General features: G+C 46.1%; 1 protein-coding gene across 1 annotated transcript in view; it reads right to left on the reverse strand.

The window, feature by feature from the left end:
- Positions 1-13,823: 13,823 nt before the first annotated feature.
- Positions 13,824-27,658, reverse strand: part of CERS3 (ceramide synthase 3) — a 79,620-nt gene continuing 65,785 nt past the window's right edge. Inside the window, exon 11 of the mRNA XM_019533797.1 lies at positions 13,824-14,661. Within this exon, the coding sequence (XP_019389342.1) occupies positions 14,527-14,661 (135 nt within the window). The 3' untranslated portion in view covers positions 13,824-14,526. The remainder of the gene's footprint in view (positions 14,662-27,658) is intronic.

Below are 27,658 nucleotides of genomic sequence, written 5' to 3' on the forward strand. Positions count from 1 at the left end.
CAAGAAGGTGGTACAGAGACCTTTGGAGAATTCATTACTACAGAAGAATCAGAGCTTGATGTGTTTGAATGGTTCTTTGGTTGCTTTGAGATGTCTGAGAAATACCCAGTGGTCGGACCTGACCAGAAGAAGAGACCCAGGGCTCTAGTCCAGAAGAGACCCTCCTGGAATCTGAAACGTGTTCAACCGTGACTAAACACCAGTACGTCCTCTCACTCCATGGAAGACCAACACCATCGTTATTAGTCAGGCCAGGCAGTGACCTAGGAATAGGAATAGCCCACTGTCCTGACATCTAGATACGTTTCTTCAACAGAGGTGGCAATTCACTTTGGCTTTGTGCATCCAACCAAGTCATTTGTTCTACCCAGAGGGCAAGAGAGACCCATCATCCATGTGTGAGACAGAAAGACCCCATTCAGGCCTGGTAGTTGGAAGCCAAAAAGGGAAGGGCTAGGAGATGTATTTCAATCCCACCTGATGACAGGAAGGCATCTTTCCTGAACTAGCCGTGAACTGGAAAGAAGAGAATTGCAAAAATGGCTACAGTCCAATGTGAAGTTTGCGTTGAAGCGGTTAGCCCAGAACAAGGAGTCTGTCCCCACTGGACAAGTCCTGCCAAATTTTGCTGGGGACAAAACCAGCACAGTTCTTCAAACACATCTGGACTGAACATGGTGCTTATAATGAAACGTGCTTCTATCCCCGCTGGAAGGGGTGAAGCTCCCAGAGCTTGCAAGCATTTCTGTTCAAGCCCAGAGGGAAGAGATGGGAAGAGGGAGGTAGTAGCCCTTATCGACAGAGGCTTTTAAGGAGAAATAGGGAAGATAAGGGGGAGTGGGAGAGTAGAAAGGCCTGTCAAACTGTGCAGCAGAAAACCATGCCAACGAGGGGCAGGGAGATTTCCACCCATACACATCCCTGCGAGGGGATTAAACAGGGAGATGTTTCATCTTGCCATGAAAGGAAATTCATTCCAAGCTGTCTATAATGGAGCTGAGCGTACCAAATGAGATCTGTTTAGGACAGGATTAGAGGAGCTGCTTATGCCAATACATCCCCCCTTCCTCGGGACTCTGGAGGAGGGTGTAGGAAGACACAGTCTATTTGCTTGGTGTGATAGAGTGGATTTAGCCAGACTTAACAGATGTTGCACAGGACTGAAGTTGAACTGTTCTTCTGTGCAGCCAGACTGTAGATTCACCTCATAGACCCTAATAGACCCCATCTCTGCTCTGTGCCTCCCCAAGAAAGCCCCCTCCTCTGTCCCTTCCCTGTCTGTGCCAGCAGCTCTCTATGACTCTCTGGTTTCAGACTGGTCTCTCTCCACTGGACCCATCCCCATGGGGTCTAGGTGCCACATACACGGCCCTTCCCAGCATCGGGGGAATGCTGATGGACAGGAGTCTGGAGAAAAGACATCATCCATGTCCAGTGTCCTTGTACCCCAGCACTGGGAAGAGGGGGGTGGGATTTGACCCAGCAGAGGCTAATGTATGTAGAAGGGTGTCCTGCCAGCATGCACCCAGTGCTTATTTTCTTACTCAAAGGCATAGCGTCTGGATCCCTGAACACCTGGGTTGCCTGACCATAATAGTCCACCTGTCAGGGCTGAGCGCACTCAGTCTGCATTTGAAGTGAAGCCCCATAACTGATAATCTCTACTGAAATCTCTCAGCAGATGCTCCTGATACAGTACACATCTGCATGGAAATGTACTGTTGGAAACATCCCCAGTTCCTGAGCTTTGCCTTTAAATTGGTAGCAATACAAAATGCAAACCTCATTCCATTTCTTTTCCTTCCATCTTTTCCTTATACTTTCCCGGACAGCCTAGGACCTATGTAGTCCAACTGCCAGGGTGAAGTACCAGAACAGCTCTTTGTGTCCTATTGCTATTTGTATTATAACACCTTTGAGATGCCCATCAAGTCTGTTGCCTCATTGTGATAGACAGGGACAGAAAACTCCCTGCCTGAAGAGCTTGCACTTTAAACGCGCCAGCCAGGTTATAAGGATATGAGAGATCAAAATGCTTGCACGAGGTCAGACGTGTTGGGAACGAGAGGCAGAAGAAGGAGACTGGTCTCCTCCACAGCTCGGGCATACAGGTGACTTGGCCGAAGAACTTTGTAGCTCGCTACGGCATGATCCTGCCTGACACCTTGCTACCAGGCCAGACCTCCATGCGACTTCAGTAGTCACTAAAGCATGTCTGGAGTGCATCAAAGGGCAAATAAACTGTTTTAAACTTAGAAATGTAACAGCTCTCCTTAGACATATGTTTTTCCCCTTTTAATTTGGTATTACAGTATATCTGCTCCCAGCATAGCTTCAGGTCTGAGCTGATAACTTTGCCCATAAGGACCCTGATTCCACAGGGTGTGGTTCAGAGCGGTCCTTGCCAGTTGTAAACACCTCTCCCCAGTCACCTCCAAGCAAATATCGATTTGTCGTGAAAAGAAAATAAATCGAGTTGTGTGGACAAAGCAGCTGTTGTAATCCAGGTGTTTGGGGGCAGCAATGTCACTCTGCTGCCATCTGCTGGGGTCGGGAAGCAATAGTTAGTAGGCAACCGTTGGGTCTCCGGATCATGGTGCACCACTGTAAGAGGTCTCGTCAGATGCCTGATGGACCCGTTTGTGGCTGGCAAGCCCGAGTCGAGAGCGACGTGGCTAGTTACAAGTTTCACGCATCCGTGTGTCGTCCAACTTGGAGTCCAGATTTACAGCACGCTGCTTCCTTCGTTCTTGCTTTGCTCCCATCCTCTGGATCAAAGCCACGGTGGTGAGCTGCACCCAGGGCCGGACGTTCCCTCCAGATCGGAGGGATTCTGCGCATGGAGCAATAACCACCCTAGCTAAAGTCTCTTCTCTGTTAGCCACAGGGCCAGAATTGAAGCAGAGAGAGTTAGTTAGCTCTGTTAGTCTGACGTCCAACAGAAGGCAGGCTAGATCGGCACCTTATAGCCTAACTAAAATATAGATGCCCAACTTTCATAACCCCAAGCTCACTCCATCAGCTGCTCTGCCAGAACAGGCACAGCACAGTGTATAAAATGGAGAGAGTGATTTCCACTGCAAGCGTGCCCATTCACAGCAGCTGATGAGGTGAGCTCGGGCTCACAAAAGCCCACGCTGTACATTCCTGATGTAGTTATTCTGTGAGTCAACACAGCTCCGTTTGACCACGAGTCCTGGCTGCCTGGATGAGGCTGCAGGGCTTATCAGCAACGCCCTGACGTGGATGTGGGATGATGACACTGAGCACAGTGCAGATTCCCACCATCCATTCCTACAGGTTTTGGATTTCCCTCCCCGCCATTCCCACTGCCATCCATGCAGGCAGGGAGATGAGCTCGTGATCGGCCCGCGCTTTTCACTTCCAGTGTTTATGCATCTAGAATAGGAAGGGGCAGGATTCGACCCATCTCAAGTGAAGGGGGTTTGTGCCCGAAAGCTTGCAATTAAAGAATTTTTTTTTTTTTTTTGCAAAAAATCTTGTTAGTCTAATAAAAGATCTCATCTCTACTACGAGTCCTGGTTGCGTCTTGCAGCTCTCATGCTCGATGAGTCATGCTGGTCACGGACAGCCTGCGCTCACAGGCCCAGTGGCCGTGCTAAGAGAAAGGCCTCAGGAGACGGAAGTGCTCGGCCTCCGGGGGCTGTTGGTGACTTGCTGTCTGGTGGGGAGGGCTGGAGAGGAAAGGCACTTCTGCTCCCATTCATGTCTGCCGGAATCGCCCCTCCTTGCGGTAGCATCCGCTGCCAGAATCTCTCACAAGCTCAGGACAGTCGGTGAGATTCCTTGGCAGGGTAAACTCCCACTGGCCACCCCTTGCACTCACATTACTGGACGGCCCAGTTAGCCAGCAGCAATACAGCTCTGAGTAGATGTAGGGAACTCCTCCACAGTCCTGGAAAACCTGCTGCACCTTCTTCCTTCATGCAATCCCCAGCAGATTCGTCCTCTGCAGCTGCTCAAGCCAAGGATGACGTCAAAACCAATCCCAGTAACAGGCCCTTGGCCTGAAGCCTCCATACCCCAATGAGGCTCCAAATATTATGTTTTTGAGCAACGATGTAATGCTGCAGTGTGTATGCCAGTGTGTCTGTGGGGCTGTAGCGGCTTCTGAGCACACCCATGTTGAAAGGTGGGCTAAAGGGATACCCAGACGATGAAAGTATTAACCTCCGGCCTGGCCATGAGGCTAAGTGTGCAAAGGCAGGAGATGTGGTTGTTTCTTTCAGAGATTTCAGAGAAATCACTGGGCTCCTTCATTGCTAGTGCTAGTCTGGGACCCCTGGAGAAGCCTCTGAACCAGCAGGGGAAGGGAAATGGCTCATGAGTGGCACAAACTCTGGGTCCAGGCCAGACCAGCACCAGGAAGGGTGGGAGAGGGAGGAAGGGGAGTGGGTGGACAGAATAGTTGCTCAGTCTGGGGAGCATGGGGAGCTCAGTCTGAGGAGGAGGGAGAAGGACTGGCAGAGGGAGCTGTTTGAGTGGACCCACTACAGCACTGTCCCTGGCACTGACCCGACTACCTGCGGCCTCTCCGCTCAAGCGGAGGTCGAAGTCTGAAGGCCAGTAACCTGCAGAGGGATTTAGGAGTGGCAGCACGATGAGCTGTGACAGTCTCTGCAGCACTTCGAAACCACCCACAGGGCTGGGAAACGGTGGGTGCATTCTGCAGCCCTGGATCCACTGGGCAGCAGTGATCGCTACCTAGGTGCAGATTTATGGAAGTGCCAAGCTGGTGGTCATCGTGCCTCGCTCCTTTAGGCTGACCAGTGGCCAAAAAGAGCCCTAACAGGACTGAAGCAATACGTAAGACCCTGTCCACATTCTGATTTTTTATACTGCTTTTGCAGTCATGCAAAAATTTACACCTGAAACAACGGTCTGGAGACCGCTCCCTCCACCAAGCCCAGTAGTATTCCACTGCAGCGGGGAGATTTACCTCTTGCACTTCAAAGCCAACCCTGCTAGGATTTATACTTGTTATTCCACTTCACATTTTCAACTTTGAAAGGATGATGGGGTCTCCTCCGCATGCTTTATGGGGTAACAAAACTCCAGCAGAACAGGGATGTTTCCAGCTGAGTAAATAGAAGATATTTTCATAAATCCGGGGACTATTGGAACATCAACAACGTTATCCTATGTGGATTGTTATGACTTGGTATTTGCTAAGTCATATGTTGAAGCTTAGGCCTGCCTTTCAGCCTTGTCCTCTAATAAGCTCGCAACTTCATGTAATCCCACAGAGGGAACTTCAGTTAAATAAACTCTCCGAGCCCTCCTTGGAGTCCCACACAAACAGCTCGGGTGAAGATTAGGTTGCCTTTGATCATATTCATTTCCTTGATTGGGAATCCCATTCTTTGACACAGGATTAATGTCAGGCCTTTACTTCCTCCCCATACTTCAGATCTTGACACACGCCGATGACAGGATGGAAAGGGAAAGTATTTTTTTTTCCTGCAGGTGTCCTCGCTTTCTGGCCAGCGGATTTCAGTTCTCCAAGCTGTCAAGCTGTAATGCTTGGTGGCGTCTTTCCTGCTCCCTTGTGACCTACAGGGATAGACTGGCCTTTAGCAATCAGGATGTTTCCCTTGCCATGTGTGCGAATGCTGGTGCGACCCAACAATTTGGGCAGAGAGCTGCGCTAGGGCTGGGATAGCTGACAGGGCTGCGCAGCCGTGCTGATAACCAACGTGTCCAGGAGTCATCAAGCGATGTGACAGGGAGGCAGAGCTGACACTGGGCATGCAGAAAAGCTACTGCTTGGTTCAGCTCTGGATGTCTTGCATAGTCTGGGTCAAAGCCCCTCAGCAGCAGGCAGAGGAAATGCAGAGAGGGAACGAGCATGGACAGGAGCACCCAGAGGGATGGTCATCTGGGTTGAAAAACAGGCTCTTGGGAAGACAATGCTTCATGTTTCAAAGCATGTGCCAGGCTCCTGCTCGTTAGGGGACCAGATCACAAGGCCTGGGGTGGAGAGGGTATGGACCAGTGATCCCGCATCTGCCTCTTGTGACATTTCTTGCATCTTCCTTTGAAATCTCCATGGTCTGCAGAGCACCGTTAGCAGTGCAACACTGGTGCCTTACTAGGAACCACTAATTAATGCTTGCAAGCTGCTCTATGATGTTTGCCTGGAGGAAGTTAATAAGTACCCTGTCTCCCATTAGAAATCATGTTCTTTAACCAGAACCACTTCCCAGTGCCTCATCCTACTCCACACACTTGTGTCTGAAAACTAAGCCAGCCGTGACATTTCTACAGCATCTCTTCTCGTGATCACCCAAAGCTGAAGCATCAGCAGAGTACACTCATTCAGTTCACAGAGAGTTTTCTGGTGGTGCTATTAAAGAAGGGAGCTCTTCTCGGACCGAGATGATCCTTGCTGAGCCGGCTTAGAGGATTTGACTTCAAACAGAAGAGGATAAAAAACAAACTCAAATAGGAGAAGGAAGAAAACCATGGAAGAAGGAAAAGATATCTTCAGCATTATCAAGCCTAAGAATCACCAGAAAGATTTAGTAGGGTTGGAGAGCTGCTCTAACAGTGATGGTCCGGGAAACACACAAGGCAGGGGTATTTTCAGAGATATCTTTTATTGAATAAGAAAGTAGTTTTAGCTCTCTCCAAAGTGCTTAGCACTTCTCTAATGGCTCCTGCTGTTCTCCAGACATGCCCAGGTCTCCTAGACCCCAGTGAGCATGTTGCTCTCTGCGGTGGCCACCTTCTCTTCATCGTTCCAACAGTTCCTCTGCTCAGTTTCCCCCCCATGCTAACAGGTTTATGAAGGAGAGAAACAGCAGAGATCCAGGTGAGCTTTGCCACATCAGAAGCTGACATGCAGCAAGGTGATGGAGGGCTTAGGGATAAAGTAACCTTCAGATTTGGACAAAGCAACTGAAATCAAAGATTGCCAACAGACAGCAGTCTTCACGTTGTAGATCTCAAGATGGAAGTTTGGTCTCGGGTGGAGATGTTGCTGTTAAAATTGTATCCAACTGTACAATATTCATAGCCATGGTTGAGGGCATAAGGTCTAACTAGTTAATCGTGCCCCAATGGTGCCCAGAACTCCTAATGAGGTTGAGGCTCCGTTGTGCTGAATCCTGTAAAAGACAAAGCAGGAGACTCTATGCCATAAAGTACTTACAATCTTGATGCACACAACAGGCAGAGAATTATTAGGGGTGCACTGATAGAGAATTTTTGGGCTGATACCGATGGCCAATTTTTAAGGAGCCATATTGGCTGATACCGATCCGATTGCTAAGATGCAGCCCGGCAGCTTGGAGACCAGTGTTGGGCTGTAAGTCTGTTGGGGGAGAAGGGGTGGGGACAGGGAAGGGGCATGAGAGGGGCAGATTGAGGCTCCTGCAATCAGGGAGGGAGTGGGGATGGGGCAGGCAGTGTACAGCTGGGGGGGGGTGCAGGACGGAGCTGCAATAAACTTGTCTGGGGGGTAATTGGGGGGGGCACTCCTGCCACTACATGCACCCAGGAGAGGGGGGGGGCATGTACCCCCAGATCTGCACATGGGTTGAGGGTGGGCTGCAACTGCAGGCTGGGGCCAGGGCAGCACTGGTCTCTTCCCAGCAGTGTCTTGGGCTGGGTTGTGCTGGGGCAGGTGGTGGCAGCACTGGGAGTGGGACTATGCGGGGAGGGGCTGCAGCAACCCCAACTATGTGCCTTGGTCCCACTCCCTCCCTCACCACAGGTGCCTCGATCTGCCCCAGCCCCAGCCCCTTCCCCCACAATAGACTTACCAGCTGGATGCTGCTGGGCTGTGCTCCTGGCTGCCTGCATGCTGTGCAGCAGCTGAGCGCACGCATGGGGGCATATATCAGTGACATTATCGACCACATCAGCCAAAAAAAGCTGATTGCTGATACTGTCAATTTTCTTTATAATCAGTGCCAATCCAATATCGTACCTCTAAGAATGATAGAAACTCATGAGAGATTATCCACGGCCACAAGACAGGATAGTAGAGTGGTGATGGGGAGGTTGCTTAGAACTCAGGAAATGTGCACCCGATGCCCTCCTCTGTGCAAAACTTTCTGTGCAAGTTATTAAGTTCCCCATCTATGAAACAGGAATGGCACTGCCCTACCACTGCACATGTTGTAAAATGTTCAGATACTATAATAATAGGGAGGAGAGATAAGGGGTAGAAAAAGGCATGGAGGTATATAAATACCTAAGGATGTCAGAAGACAGATTCTTTTTCAAAGACTGAACATAATGAAACAACAAGGCAATATTTCTCATAACCTAGAAACTGAAATCAGAGAGTTCTTCAAATCCACAATTCTCAAAGAACCCGCCGTGTTTCTAATAAAACTTGTTAACGAGCTATGCCTATAAAGCAGATTTCTCTTTAGATTTCCCAGATGGTCTCAGTAAAGATAGTCAGATGCACCTCTTTCGTTGAGTCAGACCACTTATTTTACCTGCAGATAAAAGGACAGGCACAAGCTCCAACAGAATAGATGGCATATAGATGCCATCACAGCCTGTTACCCCGTCGTAGATGGAAAGACTGCACAGATGTCAGAAATGGACCCTGACCAGCCACCATTTAAGAGCAGCTTGTAAAAGGGGAGGTAGCGGGGGAGCTAATTCTCTTCCATGCACTAATATCACCAGAAGATCTGAACGTCAGCTCCGCCAAAACTTAATTAGCATCAATAAATACATTTCATGTGCCCTGGAGCTCATCAACAGCAAGCAGCAGCTGCCTGCTTCAGTCAAGTGAAAGCAAGTCCAGTCACATGCTGTATGTGTATTGGGGAGCAGCAGATGTGTGCCAAGCATGTGTGTAAGTGGCATCAGACATCCTGTGCGATGTGCTCAGCTGTGTCCTCTCCCCAGTTCAGCTCTCTCACGCGGTATTTTGTCATATACAACTGACCGCATCAGCTCATCCCAGTAACACTTTGAAGGCACCAGGGTCACGTGCGCAGGAGGGCCTTGGAGAAGCCCCACAGGGGAAACTGAGCTGGGAAGCTAGAAGAAAATGGGGTCTGAGTGGGGGTCACTGTCAATGAGAGCAATAAAAAAAAAAAAAAAATCAATCAAGGAAGACCTCAGTGATGGATACTGGCACAAGTGCTCTTTTTTGTAGCCATGTCTGTACGGTGGAGGGTAGCAGAACGGACCACGGACTGGGGAACCCTCCTGACCCAGGCTGGGTCGTAGCCTTACCCAAGTGGATCCAGGAGTGACCACAGCTTTCAAGGAAACCTAGCAAGCAAGGTGTGTTAGCAAGGTTTCCGAAGTGCCTAGTGGTGGCTAATTCTGCTCCCACCTGAGCCAATGGGAAAATTCCCAACAGCTTTGCTGGGAGCGGAGTGAAGCCACCACTAAATGTTCATGAAAATCCTCCTATAGATGCTGAGTGCCCAGGCAACAGCCAAGCCAGGCTGCTAAAGATGGGGGCCCTTTCTTATATTAAATGACCTGGGCTTAACAGGCCTAGCTTATCATGGGAGGAGGGTGACAGGTTCAGCAATTTCAAAACAGGACAGAAGAAGAGCCACCGTATAGGACTTGCTCCATGGTTCCTCTGTAGAGTTTTGGGTGACTAAATCGTCAGGTTGTCCCTTGCTTTGTTCACATCCAGGTTATGTTCCTATCCTCAGAGCCAGCATTCATTTCTGTCAGCCATCTGTCTGTTGTTCTAAGAGCCCACAGCTGGGGAAAGGTGCCTGTGGAGACCATGTTTTTCTTTCAAAATCAGCAAAATGTGTTCCCCCCTTTCACAGTTTGCAACTTGCTCGTAGCCAAAACTCACACGTTCCCATTCATTTGTTTTCTAGCTTTCTTGACTGTTAGTCATCGCTTTTCCAAAAACGAATGCCCTGAAAGAATCTGCCTCAGCTCAACACTTGAGTTGCCAGGTCTCATTTCCCATTTGCTTACAAAGAACCAGCTTGTTTGAAGGGAAGGCTGCAGGGAGCCCGCGTGATCTTTCTGGTTGTGGGGAGAGAACAAATAAGAACGATACCGCCATCATTCTTCCGATTTTGGTGGAACACAGCGAATGGCATGAGCTGATGATCCGTCTCTGCAATTTATCTGAAGTCTGACAAACCATAAGATCACTTTGTCCCTTAAAATAGCAAATAACTGTAGTCTCTCAGATAACACTGCGGAAAATCATTACATTTTTGGTGGCAGCCACTCTAGTGACTGTAAACACTCCTATACGAAGAAGCTCACTACATAGTGACTATAATGCTTAGATGTGGTGTTGTAGGTCTCAAGTACATGTAGCATCATAAGTGGTCCTTATATCAGGCACAACGAAAGCTAAAGTACGAAAGGGAGATGTGGAGAGGAGCCTAGATATGAAACTGGACAAGTGTGTTGGATGGGATGGTATTTGCAGGGACTCCTAGTTGTCTTATGCCAGGCCGGGACTGAGAGATGCAGGGTGGCAAGGCCTGGTGAAGCAGTTGGAAGAAGATGTTGGATGAAGGCAGAAGTCTGCCATGAAGTTCCCAGCCCCAAGGGAACGTGCTGGATTGTTAGGCACTTTTCCATAGACACAGAGAGGTTGCTGATAAACAGGAGTGCGGTCTCAGAGAACAGGCAGCGTTGTCGTACTTTGTGGTCTTTAAGGTTGTATCACAGAGAACAGATCTCGTTCCTTCCTCTTTGTAGCAACCTCTTGTATGTTTGAAGACTATTGTAACAGCATAGAGGAATGGCAGGGTCTCCCTTCTTCCTAACCCTCAAGTCATGTTGTGAGCCTTTGTATGGAGAATTGTTCAGTGCTTTCCCCCGAGGCCCCTGCCCAACCCAGGAGTTCTCAGTCCCACCAAACTGTACCACCGACCAGCATGCCACTCCGTAGCAAAGCTGCCGTCTCCTTTTAGTGCCAAAGAAGTTGAGCTGGCTTGGTCCCTCCCTGCTCTACTGAGTTCTTACTCAGGGCTATGCTAAGCATTGAGGGCTAGTTGGGTACTTGATATTAAGTTCATAACACTACTCAAAGTCCACATTCCTTACCGCCTTTGCAGGCATCTCTGTTCCTATTTGCAGCAGTCACATCTCCAGCTTCTTCCCAGGAACCTCATTCCCCATCAGGAACTGTAGTGTCCAGCTCTGGTCCAGATGCTTCCTTTAACTTCTTAGCTGGAATGGACTCTCCCCTTCCCGGTTCACAGTGCTTATAACCCAATGGTGAGTAGAGCCAGCAGCCAGCAGGCAGCTGAATCTTAAAGTGACCTCCCCTACATGTCGCTTGAGGCTCTCTCTCCCACACTTCCCATGTGTTGGATTTGCAAACCCCACCATGATATTCCACTACGGGGTTTGCTCTTTTCCGGCAACATCACTTTGGTAGCTAAGGTTCAGATTTGTGGTCCACTCTACCCCAACCTCTTCCCATATCGCAGCTACCCAGCAAATACAAGACTCCCTGTCTTGTATTTGCAAATATTCGCCTACTAAAATCTAAGAGTTTGTAGTCCACCTTTTTGCATTGCATCCTCTTCATTTCAGACCATTTCCCAAATGTGTTGAGCTCATTTTGAATATAGTCCTGTCCACCAACGTGCTGACAACCTCCTCCAACTCTGTATCACCTGCAAATTTGATACATCTACTTTCTGTTCCATCATCCAAGTCAGTAATGAAAGTATTGAATGGTGCCAGACCCAAAACAAATATTTTGGAAACCCTCTCAAGAGCACTTGGCAAGATATGCAGTCGAGAGCCTTAAATCAGGCAAATTTCCCACGGCCTTTGACCAACTCCAATGGAGTTTCAACCAAGTTCACCTGCATTGTAAATTCAAGCTTAAATTTCATCAACTATTCAAAGGATCACTTCTCTGAAGACCCTATCATTCTTTCTTCTCTTTTATGAATTTCTCTTTTCATGGTAGGAACACTTTCTGGAATCAAAATTTAAAAGATATGTATTGTCTATCTCCCAGAACCAATCAGCATCTTGCAGAAGATATTACTGTCTCCATTGCTCTTATAAAGGAGTATATACAACCTGTTTTAGGGTTTCTTTATTTACAGCGGGCTGAGAAAAGCCACATTTTGCCTCATTTAAATGTTTATAGTTAAACATCTTCAAGCAGCAATGGGCCTGAAAAAATCTTGCCAGCTGCCTCTGGGGATTAAAGAAGTCCTTGGAGTTAGAATAAATCTATATTGCAGTATTTGATAAAACAATACAGTGCAACTTCCTGCACTCTCTGCAGCATTATCTGCAGCATTACCTTCTATTTCCAAGCAGTGCTGCCTGCTTGGTGAGCCCAGAAAGCAGTGCTGGCTCTCCCAACCACGAGTGTATTTTCTTGCATACTTCCAGCGTTTTATCAAAACGTGCTATGCCAGATTCCTTTCCTGGTGTCATTGTATTAATTTATTTATAGTAAAGCATCATCCATTGCACATGGCACTGTACAAAAAAAATCAAATACAGTACAGTTTAAATCAGTCAAAGGTCAGAGGCAGACACCTGCATATTTCCACCTCGTACGAGCACACTCCCATCACTTACGACAACTACACAAAACACATTCTGCTTCACACCCCAGGTCCCCAGCATTGTTTCCCAGCCCAGGAAATCCTCCAGCCCTTTATTACGCCTCCCCTCTTCCAGAAGAAACTGGAGCAAATAGGTCCTGAGATTCAGATGAGGGGGGAAGATGACAGGTTTCAAAGGCAAAGGTCACTAACTCAGGCCACTCTGCTGATGACTGTTCTTGTCTTTGCCAGACGATGGAGTGCATCAGATGACCTTGCCGCCTGCCGGATCTCTTGAGCAGACGCTCCCTTCAAAAGCTGAAGCCCAAATCATTTTGGCCTTGATGGATCAAACACAGCTGAAACCTCATTTGAAAAGTGGCCTGCAGCCAGCAGTTGTAAAGGGCTCACTCTGTGCAAGGCCTCATTAGCCATGTAAGCTGTTGAATTTTGCACTTTTTGATAAACTTACAAGAATTAGCCTGGATGCCTGTTGCCGGGAAATCGTCCCCTATGCCCCACCAATGAGGACTCCACTTCTATAATCAGGCATAAGCCCAGAGTGGCTGGAGTTAAAGAAACCTAAGGAATCTAGGGCCTGATGGAAGATGGGTGTTGACTGTTTCTTCTTCACTAGTACTTTCTTTAACCCTCCCTTCCCCCCACTCAAAAAACCCCAAAACCAAAAGATTTAAGATAGGCAAAGGCTGCAGTGATTGTCTGCATGAGATAATGCCAACTTGAGTATATCCACATGCACAAGGTAGTGCTGCGATGAGCTCTTTGAACTAACTAGTTAGTCCTGTTGAAAAGTAACACCATGTTTACCCAGCTTTGTGCTTTCAGTGCCCAGGGTAACTTAGAATCACTGAGCGGGAAGGGACCTAGACAGACATCGAGTCCGACCCCCCGCCATGGGCAGGAAGGAGCACTGGGGGTGGGACAGGTCATAAGACCCCAGCCAGGTGCCTGCCCAGTCTCCTCTTGAAGATCCCCAGGGAAGGTGAGAGCACCACCGCTCTGGGGAGCCTGTTCCAGGCTCTGGCCACCCTGACAGTGAAGTAGTTCTTCCTAATATCTAACCTAAACCTCGCCTCCCTCAGCTTGTGGCCATTGTTCCTGGTGACTCCAAGGGGGGCCCTGGGGAACAGACTTTCCCCGAGTCCCTGCTGCTGGCCCCTGGTAAGGTTGTAGCAGCCACAAGATCCCCCCTCAGTCTCCTCTTGAGGAGACTGAAGAGATTCAGGTCCCTCAGCCTCTCCTCATAGGGCTGGACACGGAGGCCCCCAACCATACGAGTGGCCCAACTTGTTCAGAGCTAACTTGGGTATTTATGCACAACACCGCCTTGTGCTATGTAGACGCAGCCTTTGAGTGGGGGGTTTAAACTCCTTGCTTCTTTAAGTGAAGCAGATGATTCATAGAAGCACCAACAGCTCCAGTGACTCAATACTAGCTTGGACCAGCCATCAAGAAGTATGCTGTGATTCATGGGTAGCAGGCAATGCTAAATGCTTGAACTCAAATAAGATGATTAACATGCCTGTTAATGCATCCTGATGCCATATCTCTCTTAGACAAAGCAATTCTGATTTTTAGTAGAACTCATATTAACTCCACACTTCCAAACTTATGTGGAAAGAGCATTAAAGGCTTTTGGGAAAACTGCCCTATTTATGCCAGACTTGAAAACTATGCTAGAGCCAATTAGACTTCACTTGCTCTAAGAGCACTGAAATCTTTGAGCATTTTAAGAGTGGAATGATTAGCACATTTGAGATATGTTTTTCACACACTAATATGCAGTGACTCAAGAAAGTAGGCCATTAACGCATTTTGTCTTATTAAGCAAATCTCTCACTGCCACCCGCTTTACACTGGGCTTCTTTCCAGGTCTAGTAACTAGCAATAAATCAATCTTGGACTCTCATAGGGTGTTGACTTTCTTTTCTGTACTGTAGGTTGGGTTTGGGACATGACAAGTGATACCGCAGGATGTGATGCAGGTGTGGGTCTAATCAGTATTGTTGTTCAGGTAGCAACTCTTCCTTAGCCCACAGTTGTTTTTGCTGCCATTTTTCACATGCTCCTCTTCAATATCAGAGAGGGAGTCTTCCTCTTCTTCATCGCTCCGGTCATCTTTTATGTGCTAGACAGAAGAAAACACAGTGAATGTATACTAATATCTATGATTACATTTGCTGTCAAACTAGGAGATTACACTGGTCAGTGCAGTAAAGGTACATTTTTCAAGAGACAAAGAGGCATGAACAAGAAATGATCTGGATTTTTAGATCTTTGAGGTGGCTTGAAAAATACCAGCTAATAATTTTTAGAATTTAGCAAGTGCACTTATCATTCCTGCTGAGTGCATAGACAGTACATGAATACATCAGAGAATGAGATCATATCTACTTGCAAATTCAGCACCATCTCCCCGGAGACATGACCATCCTCCTTCTATACTCATCCAAAAAAGCCTGTGTGAAAGAGGACAAGCAAATGGGAACCAGAACATCTGGAAATGCTATATAAAATGTCGGAGCTGTTGGGCAAAATTGTTCCACTCCACAAAAAAGGTGGTTGCTGACTTGTCTTATAATCACAGAACAATAAAACGTAAGACTGGAAGGGATCTTAAGAGGTCATCAACTTCATTCTCCTGTCCCAAGGCAGGGTAAGCTCAACCTAAACTATTCCTGGAAGATATCTATCCAGCCGGTCATAAAAAATTAGGAATGACAGGCAGCCAGCTGTCTGTTCATCCTAACGGATCCAAAAACACTTCACAAAGCAAATGCTGCCTGAGAAGGTACCTGTGGTGCAGCCTTGGCCATGTCATTTGACCACTTACTGCACTGGATTCCCCATTTGGAAAGCGGTACTAATAATCCCAGGGTGTTGCAAGGATTGATGGGCCAATGAGAGAAACGTTGAAGGAATCCCAGGGTGTTGTAAGCATGAGCTGGTCAAATGAGAGAAACGTGACATGTATGTGCAAAGCATTAAGAATACTGTTAGCAAAGATGCAGGAGTTAAGAAGTTGCCTGTTGCTGTTGGGTGAAAGGTACTCTGGTTTCAAAATTACTGTTTGTACTTCAACATCTAGGGTTAACCTAGTTCTCAAAAATTTGGGAATCATGGAATATCCACTTACACTTATTACCTTGCCACTTGAAAGAGGACCCCCTGCCACCCAGCTCCTGTCTTGTGCAAATTAGCTAATGTCACGTTCATTGCAAGAAAAATTCAAAAGCATCTGAAGTAAAACTAGAATTAAAAACCTTGTGAGGAGGGCAAAGGTGGTACACTTTAGCTCAGGAGGGAACAGCAAGGACAGCAAGCTCTTTAGGAGCAAATGTCAGTCATTTTTCCTGCTCAAAGACTCAAAAACATGACAGCTACTAGCTAACAGCCCTTCCCAGCTTAGAACAGTTGCCCTGTGTCCACCTAAATGTATTAGTGAAAATTAGGAAGCAAGCAGGCAAAGAACACCTGAGTCTAGTGCCAATTGGATGATATTTGGCATATTACACAAATTGTACCCTTTTTTCCATTTTTGTCCTCCTCCAGTCTCATGCCCCAGCAGCCTTATCTGGGGGTCTTCTCGGGCTGCAGCGATCCTGCCACTTGGAGCCTGGCCGGCAGCTGCAGTGTGGCTCTGGCCAGCCAGACCCAACTTTTGAGCACGGCACAATGCCCCCGTGTGTGCCACTCCACCTTTTTTTTGCACGGACCCCTGCATATCCAGGGGTCAACTCGCCCTTCCCTCCCCGGCATTGCTCCCTTGCAGCATGGAGAACAGCTGAACATGCTGTATGTGACACCGCGGACGTGTCTGCGGTGCCACATACTGCATGGACGTGCTCATCTGGACATGGCCGTTGTGGCTTTGAGTGTTCAAAGATTCCTTATATATTGCTTCCAATGAAATAATTTGGGAAATATCATCCTGGGCCTCTCTCTTGAGGTCTCCCATTTCTTTTCTCTCTGCTTTGAAGCTACCTTTCTTAGAGCAAGGATATTTGGACTCCATTCATAGATCCCCGTCATTATCAGTCTCGTCCAAGGACTGCCTGGGCCACAGAGACTGACTCCCTTCTGGCTCCAGAGGCGATCTCTTTGGATCAGAGACAAGAAGCATTATGAAAAAAAACTTGTGCTATTCTTCCTTGATCAGTGAATAAGCCAAGGATTTCAACCCCAAGGTTGTTAGTCTGGTACCTTTCATTAGCACTAAATTCATACATAAAAATAAGCGACAGCTAGAGCAGTAACTGCTTTGATTGCAGTCTCACATCCCCTTAATATATTAAGTTTCAATGAAAACATATAGGACTAGAAAGAAAATTAAAGCCTAAATTTTACTGGCCTCATCACAAAGTATAAACTTCCTGGGGCTCTTCTTTGTCTTTTCCCTGATAACATGTAAAGGGTATCAAAACAAACAAATCTCACTGTAAATACTGGAGAATAAACTTGGCACGTCATCAGTTAGAGGAAAGGAAGGGGAACCTTTCCCACACACAATTTATGAGGTCCCATCGCATTCAGATCACCTCTGTTACTTCCTGCTAGTGTCGGGGTTTGGTCCAAAGCAGAAACGTTCTCCAGGTTCATCTTCCTTTTTTTTTTTTGCCATGGGAAATCTTTAGGAAACAAAGACAACCCCAAATCAAAATGGCAGGGCCTAACGTGACATGGAATGAAGTCACTGGGCAGCATCCCGTGGACTTTTAATGGGCCTTGAACCACGCTCATAAAGCTGAATGCAAATGGAGAACGTGCTTCTGTGAAAACCTGCTTTTCTGCCAAGCCAGAACAGAAGTCCACCTAGGCCTTGCTTCCGCCAAGCATTTCAGCATACACTTAATTCTGAACATCCACTCATGCCCGTGGAAGCCAATGACTTAAATGTAGATGTAAACTTAGGCATATCATTTGCTGAAGAGATGGACTGATGAATCAAGGCCTTGATCCATCAAGTCCTGCATGTCTTGCAGTCAGCCACTCCCCGTGGGGTAACCACCTTTTCACAATGCAAAGGCAGGACACACGCCCCCTTGGACGAGCTGCCTGTGGCTCTGCCCCACTCCCTGGCCAGGCCCCATGGCTGCGCGTTCCCACCCTGGCCCCAAGCCGCATGCTGGCTAGACAACACCCCCAGCCCCAGCCACCAACCCTGCCCCACTCCCTCCCTCACCTCTATCTGCCCTCTGTCACCAGTGCTCCTCTTCCCCGCTAGATTAATCAGCTGGGGGAGCTGCTGTCCACCTCTGCCTGGGGCTGTGTTCCTGACCATGTGCGTTTGTGCACACGCACACATGCAGATAGCGCCTGCTGTGTCCCACTCCCCTCAGCCCCACACAGCCCTTTGCAGGCGGGAACCTGCCAGCCTGCAAGGGGAAACCTGCAGTTTCCCACAGTTTTCTCACGGTGAGCAGAAAACCAGGATCCCTGCACATACTGGGACAATAGTTGACTGTGTGCAGGGGAATCCAAGATAAATGCTGTCCTGGAGTCATTCAGCTCGGGACCCGGACTTGATGTAATGGAGGTCACCCTAACGCCCCAACATAATTGACCATGGGGTTCTTGCCATCATTTTAATATTTCTTTAAGAAAAAACACCGGTATTTGCTGTTGGTTGGGATCTGGTAGCCAAAAATATGTCCATGTATGCAGTGCTGAGCCTTGGGTCCTTCTAGGATGGTTTCAGTAAGGTGGCCAAGGCCACAGCATTGCACTACAGTACAACATGGCAACATACAACATTCTGGGTGATCTGAAAACAGGTTTTAAAAAATCTGATAATCAAATAAAAGACATGCTTAAAAAAAGGACTGGGTGGTCATCTAATATTTGCGTGACCTCCCCCACCCCAGCTGAGGGCCTCATGCTTTTGAATTATCTAGGTATGCAATCTTTTAGATTAGGTTTTATGAACCAAAGTCTTGTCTTTGGTGCTTGGATGTTAATGAACCCCTGACACTTCATTTATCCTCACGTTTACAAATTACTTTTCCTTCCCCCTGCTCCATTACTGATGTCATATTAATGGTAAAGCAACAGTGTATAGCTGATCTACTTTGCTTCAGAAGGTAAGGCAGGTACCAGGGGTTTTGCCAACATTTTTATATACATGACTTCCTTCCTCTAGGGACGAGAGTGTGATTTGGCATTTGAAGCCTAGAACTGAGAGTCAAGAGATACGTTTGGTTCCCAGCTCTGCTCCTGACTTGCTCTGTGGCAGCTCTGTGCTCTGACTTGCTCTCTTGGACACAACATTTTCCTTCTTGTAAGCTGTATCCTGCGGCCCACAAGGAGGGTGACAAGGACCTACAGCAGGCACAAAGATGCTTACTGAGCTCAAGCTATCCATGTTTCCTAAATGCTTAGATAAGTGACACTTCACCAGGGTGCTATGGCCATGTTAGGTGTGAAAATGCCACTACAATGGTTCACAAGTTAATTCCAGAGATTTCAAATAGGAACCCAGAGTGTCCAAACCATTTTGAGCTGTTGTGGTCTTTCTGAACAAAAGAATTGCTCTGTTTTTTTTTCCCTAGTCAAGAATGAGTGAAAGCTAAGAGCTGGCATTTTCTGAGGGATGCCTGGAGTTTAGAAGGACAAGAACCATTAGCTTAGGTATAAAGCCCCTATCTGCACTAAAATTGAAAGGTTGGTAAGCATCATCAGCACCGTCATCATCCAAAAGAGATGCAAATGCCGCAGGATTTCGGACTGGTGGCTGCAAACGTTCTTTGCCATCCTGGAGCATAACAGTGGTTACAGGGTGAATCTGTTTGGTTCTGGAAAAGTTTATTTTTGAAGGCTTGAGGGCTTTCAAACAGAAACAAACTGCAGAGACTTAAACTTTTATGGCAACACTGAACTAGACAGAACATTCTCCGTCTTTAAAAAACCCCCCACAAATAATTTAGAGAAAGTCTGGGCTTCTGGGTTGACTAGTTGGGTAGGCGGTAGTGCTGTGCAAAGCTTCAGATCACGATTCGGATTTGGAGATGATTCGGATGCCAAATCTACACATCTGAATGGAACTGCTAGAAGCTTTAGGCTTTCCAAATTGATTCAAAGCTTCTGAATTGATTCGGCCATAGGGTAGAATGGGGAATCAAAGAAATATTTATAACTTTGCTGTTTTTTGGCTTATTTGCATGAAACTGGCAGGAGTGGTAGCCTCTGCTGAGGGCATGACACCTGCCACATTCCAAGGTGATAGGTGTAGGAGTTTCTGGGAAACTGCACCTCAAACTGCCGACAAGCAAAACTCATGACATATGTGACACTGAGTGTGTGTTAAGGTGCTGGGGGGTGAAAACTGCAGGCCTGCTAGGCCCTGCTGCAGCCACAAAGCCTGCCAGCCATCGAGGAGATTGGTGCAGGGGGAGTCTGGGTTCTGGGGCCCTGCACCTCTGGCTGCAGGCAGGCAAAACTCGTGTCATGGGTGCTTGTGGGGACTGTGTGTGTGTGTAGGTGTGCCCTTCCTGGTGCTGGGGCCTCCGCACAACATGGCAGTGTGCCCCTGTGAGACCTCCTCTTCCCCTATAGCCTTGGTCCAGTCCACCAGGGTCAATGATGGCAGGTCAAAATAACTTAGCTGCTTCAACACCTCTAGCAGCAGCAGCAGCAAAGGTACCCAGATGGAGCTGTCACAGAGCCTTTTCTTTTATAAAGGAATTGACAGCAAGAAGGAAAAATGTTGTGTTGGATATATGTTACTCACGGTGTGTGATGGCTTATCTTGTGTTATGTTTATTATGAAAAAAAACTAAATAGTTAGAAAAATAGCTCTTAGGAAGCTTTCAGGTTGAAAAACCCTTTGTCAGGCTAAGAAGTACCTGCTGTTGGTCCTGGATGGAAGGAATAGTAAAGAAGCCAGCAGCTGGCCTGGTACGCAATGCAGGCAAGAAAGCCAGTCAGTGAAAATGAAAATGGAGGCGTCGGGGTGAGGGATGGCTGGGGTGCAAGGGTGGGGTGGAGGGAAGGGGGATTTGGCAGTGCAGGTGAAGTGCAGAGGTGCCTGGGGAGTCAGTTGTCCGAGTTTTGCCTGCCTGCGGCCAGAAGTGCAGGGCTGCAGAACCCAGACTGCCCCTCCCCGCGCCTTAACACACACACGCAGTATCCTATGTCATAAATTGTGCTTGGCAGCAGTTTGAGGTGCACTTTCCCAGAAACCCATGCACCTATCTCCCTGAAACATGGCAAGCTTTGTGGCCTCAGCAGGGGCTACCACCCCTGCAAGTTTCATCTGAATCAGCCAAAAAACAACAAAGTTATAGATAGTTCATTGATTCCCCATTATACCCTATTGCCAAAATCGCTGAATCTTTTCTGAATCTATTTGGCTGAATTGAATCAGAAGAGTGATTCAGATCTCCGAATCGAATTGGAAAAATCCGAATCAAATAGTTGCCTAGTCACACAGGCCTAGTAGGCAGTTGGGAAGGCAGTGGAAGTTATGCTAGGACAAAACTTGTCAGTAATAACTTCCTCTGTAACTAGAAAGCGGAACAAGTCCGCGCACATAAATTATTTACAATAAACCATCATGAAGCTATTAGAAGAGCATGGGTTAAGGTCAAGCTTCTTTTAACTCTGACCCTGCAAGGATGATAAGCAACAAGACACTTCCAGGGTTTTCACTGCTTTGGTTCCAAGGTATTTTTTCTGACCCCAGCAGATCACATATTATATTTGTGTTTTCCAACTCAAAAGAATAATGCCTCCATTTTTACTACTTGTGCACTGGGATTGATAAATAGTACTATCAGATATAACCAGCTGGCAAATTGTAGGTACGAGACCAGCTTTAATTCATTAAGCTTTTATGGCATCAGCTGAATTTCCTATACTGGTTTTTGGGGAACAGACCTCATGGACATGTGTTGTTATACTCTGAATGACTAACCAATTTAATCTTTCTAAATGGGTGACTGCTTTCAAGTTTATGAGAAGCAACATTAATGCTATAAAGCCTGCAAGAGAGTCATTTGTAATGAGGCCAAAACTGCACATTTTTATAATCTTTCCTTCTGTTTAACCCTCCATCTCCTGTTCAACCTGGGTTGTGTTTTTTTCTTTAAGTTAAATGAACCATATTTATCACACCAGTTTTCCTTTCTTACCTTTTTACTGCTATAATTTGTATAATTCAAACTGTTGGCACCTACCCCTACTACCAGGACAGTACCAAAGAGTGAACCAAATCGGTTTACCCTATAACCACTACTGCTCTTCAACATGGAGCAGACATCTAATGCTACCAGATTTGAAATGGCTTAACTGCATTGCCTTCAATGCGGTCACCCGCTATGCATCAAGGCGGGATGGACTTTGTTCATTGAACACAAAGGCAGCAACGGCCTCCCCCACATTCTTCCATTTCAAAAGAGCGGTGTTTCAGAAATTCATGGAGTTCAAGGGAGAAAGAGCCAGCAGGTCATCTAGTCTGACCTCTCAAAGAACATCAGGTGTAGAATTTCATCTAGTTTTGCCTAGAGCTCAAGATTTTGTGTTCCAGCTTCCAGAAAGATATCCAGCTTTATTTTAAAGACTTTCAAATAAAATCCCACAGATTTCTACGGCTAATTCATCTGCTGTTGTAAATGGGTGAAACCAGCAGAGAACCTGGCCCAAAGGGGCCAAGCGTGGGTCATAATAAAGGACCAGAAAGCTGTTTGTCTCAAATGTCTTGGTAAGCTCCCAGTTCTACATATCCTCTGCTAAATTTAAGGAGAACAGTATGATAATATTAGGACAAAAATTACAGCTGCTTGTGGGTGACAGTGCAGGGAACCTTTTATCCCTAAAAGTTCTTGTGCTGGAATGGATTGAGAGCGACAGCCTGTTTCTTAGTGCCTGAATGCAAGTGGAGTAGTACCTACTTCAGCGAGGGGAAGGTCACAGAATGGACATCTCCTCGTGCAATCCAGCACGCATGCAAATAGCTGCAAAACTTTGTGGGGAATGACAGGCTCTATCTGTTCTAACGCGGAGCTGCCTGTGCTGCGGGCGCACCTGCCCTGTGCCAACGCTTAGCTTCCAAAGGCATTGAGCTCCCCGGTGTTGCTATCCACTGGAGCACCCTTCTCTCCTGCCCTCTTCAGCTTTGCCTGAGGATGTAGTGAGCAAGGATGGTATTGCAGAAGCCAGACAGGCAATGCCAAGACAGCAAGGCAAAATAAATACTATAGGAACATATGATACTGTAACAACATGCTATTGTATAGCCACACAAAATATTACAACGGAGCTTTAGCAACAGGCCTTCCAGGCTTTTACTTTTCCAAGAGTGTGTATTGGGAAAAATGCGCCCTTCACCCAAAAGGGCAGGTTCTAAATTGAACCGCATTGCAAACTCTCAAACCCCTCCTTTTAAAGAGTAAGCTGTTCCCGAAGTGCAGACTTGAAACACGAACTTTCATGGGGATAACATGGGGAGGAGGGGAAAACCCTGAGCAGTCTTAGCAACCTTTCGAGACAAAGTTCTGGTGACTCGCACGGCTCAGACGTGATGAGTATACAGACATCCGCAGGAAGATAACCATTAGCGCACATCAAGTTCCAACGCCAACTTCTCTCAGATGCAACCTTGAAAAGACATTATTTCTACAAGGGAGTTGAGTTAAGGCTCATTTGGCAAAAGTGAAGGTGACAGGTCCAAGGATGTGTCTACGCTTATAAGTCTCACCAGTTCCACGATGACATTGAGGAATTTTAGGGGGTATGATTTTTTTTTAAAGCCAAAATAATCATGTTAAAGGCCCCAAGTGTGGCTGCAGTTATTCTGGAATAAAAGGTGCCTTCACATAAAAGAGAGGACCTTTCAACTTGAAGTTAAGTCAACCCAAGCATTTTGATGTTGTGTAGGTGCATCTACCCTGGGGGAAGGTGTTGTTTATACTCCTTTTTAAAATCTACCCAGGTAATTAAAATGACTCAATTCCTGTGTGTGGGCAAGGTCTGAAACCAAGCCTGAAGAACTCCTGGCCTGATGGCAATCTTTCTAAAGACTTCTTTTACAACGTGCATATTAAGTTGCCTTTGGCCAGAGAGAATTGGCACTGGGGCCGCTACCAGAACAAGTCACAGCTTGCGAGTCCAGGTAGGCATATTTACCAACAAGACGCAGCATACAAGCCCTACATATGCACACGAGCTTTCTGGGATAAGGCTGGTGGCTTCCAAGGCTTCCCCTACATTATGGAGCTTCTGCTGCTACACCTCTGCCAGTGCAGGTATGTTGGCATAGTGCCCATGGTGTAATGGAGATGTATATTGGGGTTCTTGTGCCAGTTTAGTGACTCCACTGCCCTGAACACCACACATGAAGCAAGAACCGCCTTCTGCCAGCACAGCTACATCCACCCCAGGGATTCTGCCAACACAGCCATCTATGCAGGCTAGCTTGCATACCCCAGCAGACCTTTGCAGCATAGACTAGATGCAAGACACACGTATGCCACTAATAGGCGCACAAAGTATTTAAAAGGGATATTACTCAATTCATAGAGATTGTTTCTAGACATTTAAAATAAGAATGGGACAATTAAATAATATAAAGAACAAACATTCGAGATTTGGAAAACTTTCCCATGAGTCTCTAAACCGTGCCGTGTCTGAAAGTATGAAAATGTTCATTTAAGCTCCCAGCATCAATCAAGATTCTGCTCCCCTACTGCGAACATTGACATTCGGTTGTCAGGCCCAGACTCTGCTATCCCAGAGAGGACACCACAAAACTGCCCTGCTCAATAATTACAGACTAAATACCAGCCACTGCTGGTAGAAGCAGAGTCCACATTACATATATCAGTATGTATTATATTAATAGAATATGACCAACATAAGACCAATTGACATGTCTCCCACGCCACTGCTGGATGCCTATATAACAGGGGCGGGCAATTATTTTGGGCAGAGGGCTGCTTACTGAGTTTTGGCAAGCTATTGAGAGCTGCATGACAGGCAGCCAGGGGCAGGTAAATATTAATTTTCTAAAGTTTTTAGGGGCCCCATGGGCTGGATAGAATGGCCTGGTGGGCTGCAACCAGCCTGCGGGCCACATTTTGTCCACCCCTGCTACATAAATTTTAGCCCATTCATTCTTCAGCTACTGATCAAAAGCTTGATATTCTAGATACAGGCAACAGGTCATTATTTAATATGTTCATCCTAAAAAATACCAATTATAGGGCCTTGCATCTGAGAAGCGTCAGAGTTGTACATGAGCGCATTGTTGGAACTCAAACATGCACAAGAAAACACTTAAGTTTCTGTTGCATATATGAGATCTAGAAATGTGACCTTGTGTTGTGATTCAGTCTCACCTCTCTTTTTCTAGCATGTCAGAGGTACAGAGGAATCTCAGGTATACCCAACAGAGTTGGTATTCTGGGGGAAATAAAATTTATAACCCATGATTCATTGGGCTTTTGCGCTAAATACAGATGCACAAGGAAGGAAAAAGAAGTCAATTTAAAGCAGTAGAAACTGTAATCTGCGCTGCATAGTTTCTAAATTTATGGTATTTAGGTTTTTTGGAACCATAATCTTCTATGGGCATTTTTATGTGTGCTCCGAGGATGGGGGAGCTGTGCTTTAATTAAAGCAGCTCCAAGAGCTGCCTTAATTAAAGCACTGCCGTGTCTTGTGTATCAGCACCTTCACAATTAAAGATGGTGGCGGGGGCACTTGAACCAACACTTGTTTGATGAGCTTTAGTTCAAGCGCTCCTGTTGCCATTTTTAAGCACGGAGCGCTGATACACAGGATGCAGGAGGCTGCTGGAGCGTATTAATTGCCAGGCTCCAGCAGACTCAATTAATCAAGTTTGCTCCAACGTGATGGAATTCCAGTGCATTGGAGCAGCCTCCGTGCTTGTGTACAGGCGCACGAAAGTTTCTTGACTTTCAAACATTTGCTTTATAATAATTAATAAGAACCATCTCAGTGTCAAATGTTTATCTTTTGCGATAACCATAAGGTACTAAATCAGGTTTGTTCAAATTATGAGATACATATTAGCAACCTCTACCCTACATTGAGCATTTTTACATTTCAAAATCTAAATATATACTGACTGTGTTTTGAGTTTCTAATATGAAGGACAATAAAATCTATAGTCTCTACACATACCAAAATCCCTTATAGCACAAAGATGAAAGCTATTAGTCAGAACAAAGCCATTGATTCAAAGTCAGGAAAAGGATAATGAAAAGACAATCCAAATAGACAGAAGGGGTAGCTTTCCAACAAAGAGTTCCATCTAGTTGATAAAACTTTGAATTCAACATGTATAATTTAATCAGTGCAACTCAGCTAACATATGACTTAATATGACGTTAGCCTCCACAAGAATGTAAGCAGAGTACATTTGGCTTCAAGCAAATTACTCTAAACTTCCAGCATGGGAGATTTTATTAGAAAAAATGTTTTCTTTTTAACATCATTCATGCTAATTGATACAACTCATTTTAATCCTCAAATGGAATAAGGACTGTAGACTTTCTTTCTTTCTTTGTTTTCAAAGCAAGATCCAGAAAATTTATACAAATTGTGCTCAGCATCTTGTAACCATAAAATCTTTCATTGATTTTTTTCCCCCTCTCTGTAATACTTATTCCTAAAAATCCAAACAGGATTTGAGAGCACAAAGTTAAAAAAAAAAGTTAAACAAATAATTACGCAAAAGACGATGCTAACATTTTGAAAAAGATAACTTGACAAAATCAAATGGGATTTTAAGCGTCATTCTAACATTAAGCCCTAGATTTAACTTAGACTGATACTTTATCAAACATCACTTGTTTTACCGCTCTGCATAACACATCTGTAACTGGAACTATATTGCTTGGTTGCACAGAAGAACCAAATCATCATTTACAGTTAATCAGGTACTCTGTGGTTTCAATAAAGTCTGCAAGTTCTATTGCCGAAATCCACCAACTTAACCTTGCACTCAAGTGTATGTAGCTTTACAATAATGTCAAAAGCCCAGGAGGTACTGAGTGAGTCATAATGTCCCACTGCTTTTTGAATTATTCCAATTTTAAATCCACACTTGGCAAAGAAACAAAGAACAATATAAAAAGCATTTGATGCTGTTTTGTAAAGTGAACTTTTTTTTACCCTAGGACAAAACTTACACTAAGCCAAAGGGTTCAATGTTATGAACCTTTATCAGAACATGCACTTTTAGTCCTGGTTAGGAGTGCTTCCTTAGATACAAGAGAGATTATGAGGCATGTATTCTTTCTTTACTTCACTGTGTACAGCACTGTAGTTCAGTTGGGTACATGAAACAGCATTGCTGGTTATTAATATTATTTACAAGGCCCTGGTATTAATATTCACTAGCCTAACTCTGTGATGCCCAAGGCATATGCTCAAGAGAAGGGTAGGAAAAGTGCTTCAGGGATGTCTTACAAAAATGCAACATCAATGTCAACTCCTGGGAGACTATCAACTCAGGGCCGCCCCAAATGGAGGGAGAGTCTGCTGCAGTACTTTGAAACCTCAAAACAACAACAGGAGATGGAAAAACGGGAGCAGCAGGAACAGCGTCTCACAGACCAAGTCATGAATCCAGTACCGCCCACCCCACACAGAAACACGTCTGAGCTGCTGTCGAGTCCGTCGATCCTGGATAGGCCTCACAAGCCATCTTCAGACACACAGATAAGACAATCATGCAAGGCAAATCATCCTCAACTGTGAGGAATTGCTCAAGAAGAGATCTGTGATGTGTATCTACTTATTTTCATGAAAAATGTGTTTTTACTATACGCGTTTTTAGGAAGTTTATAGTTCTGGTTTCATAGAAAGGCTTTGTTTTTTTGTTTTTGTTTTTTTAAAACACAAGAAGGGAGGACAGATGTAATTAAAAAATTGTCCCCCTGCCCAAGGTGCCCACATAACATGACTACATTTGCAAGAGCCACCTTTGTATAGTTTCATAGTTTCACAGTTTCTAGGGTCGGAAGGGACCTGAGTAGATCATTTAGTCCGACCCCCTGCCATGGCAGGAAAGAGTACCGGGGTCAAATGACCCCAGCGAGGTGTTCATCTAACCTCCTCTTAAAGCCCCCCAGAGTAGGGGCCAGCACCACTTCGCTTGGAAG

This window comes from Crocodylus porosus, unplaced genomic scaffold (assembly GCF_001723895.1).
Source record: "Crocodylus porosus isolate Cpor-Errol unplaced genomic scaffold, CroPor_comp1, whole genome shotgun sequence".
NCBI lineage: Eukaryota > Metazoa > Chordata > Crocodylia > Crocodylidae > Crocodylus > Crocodylus porosus.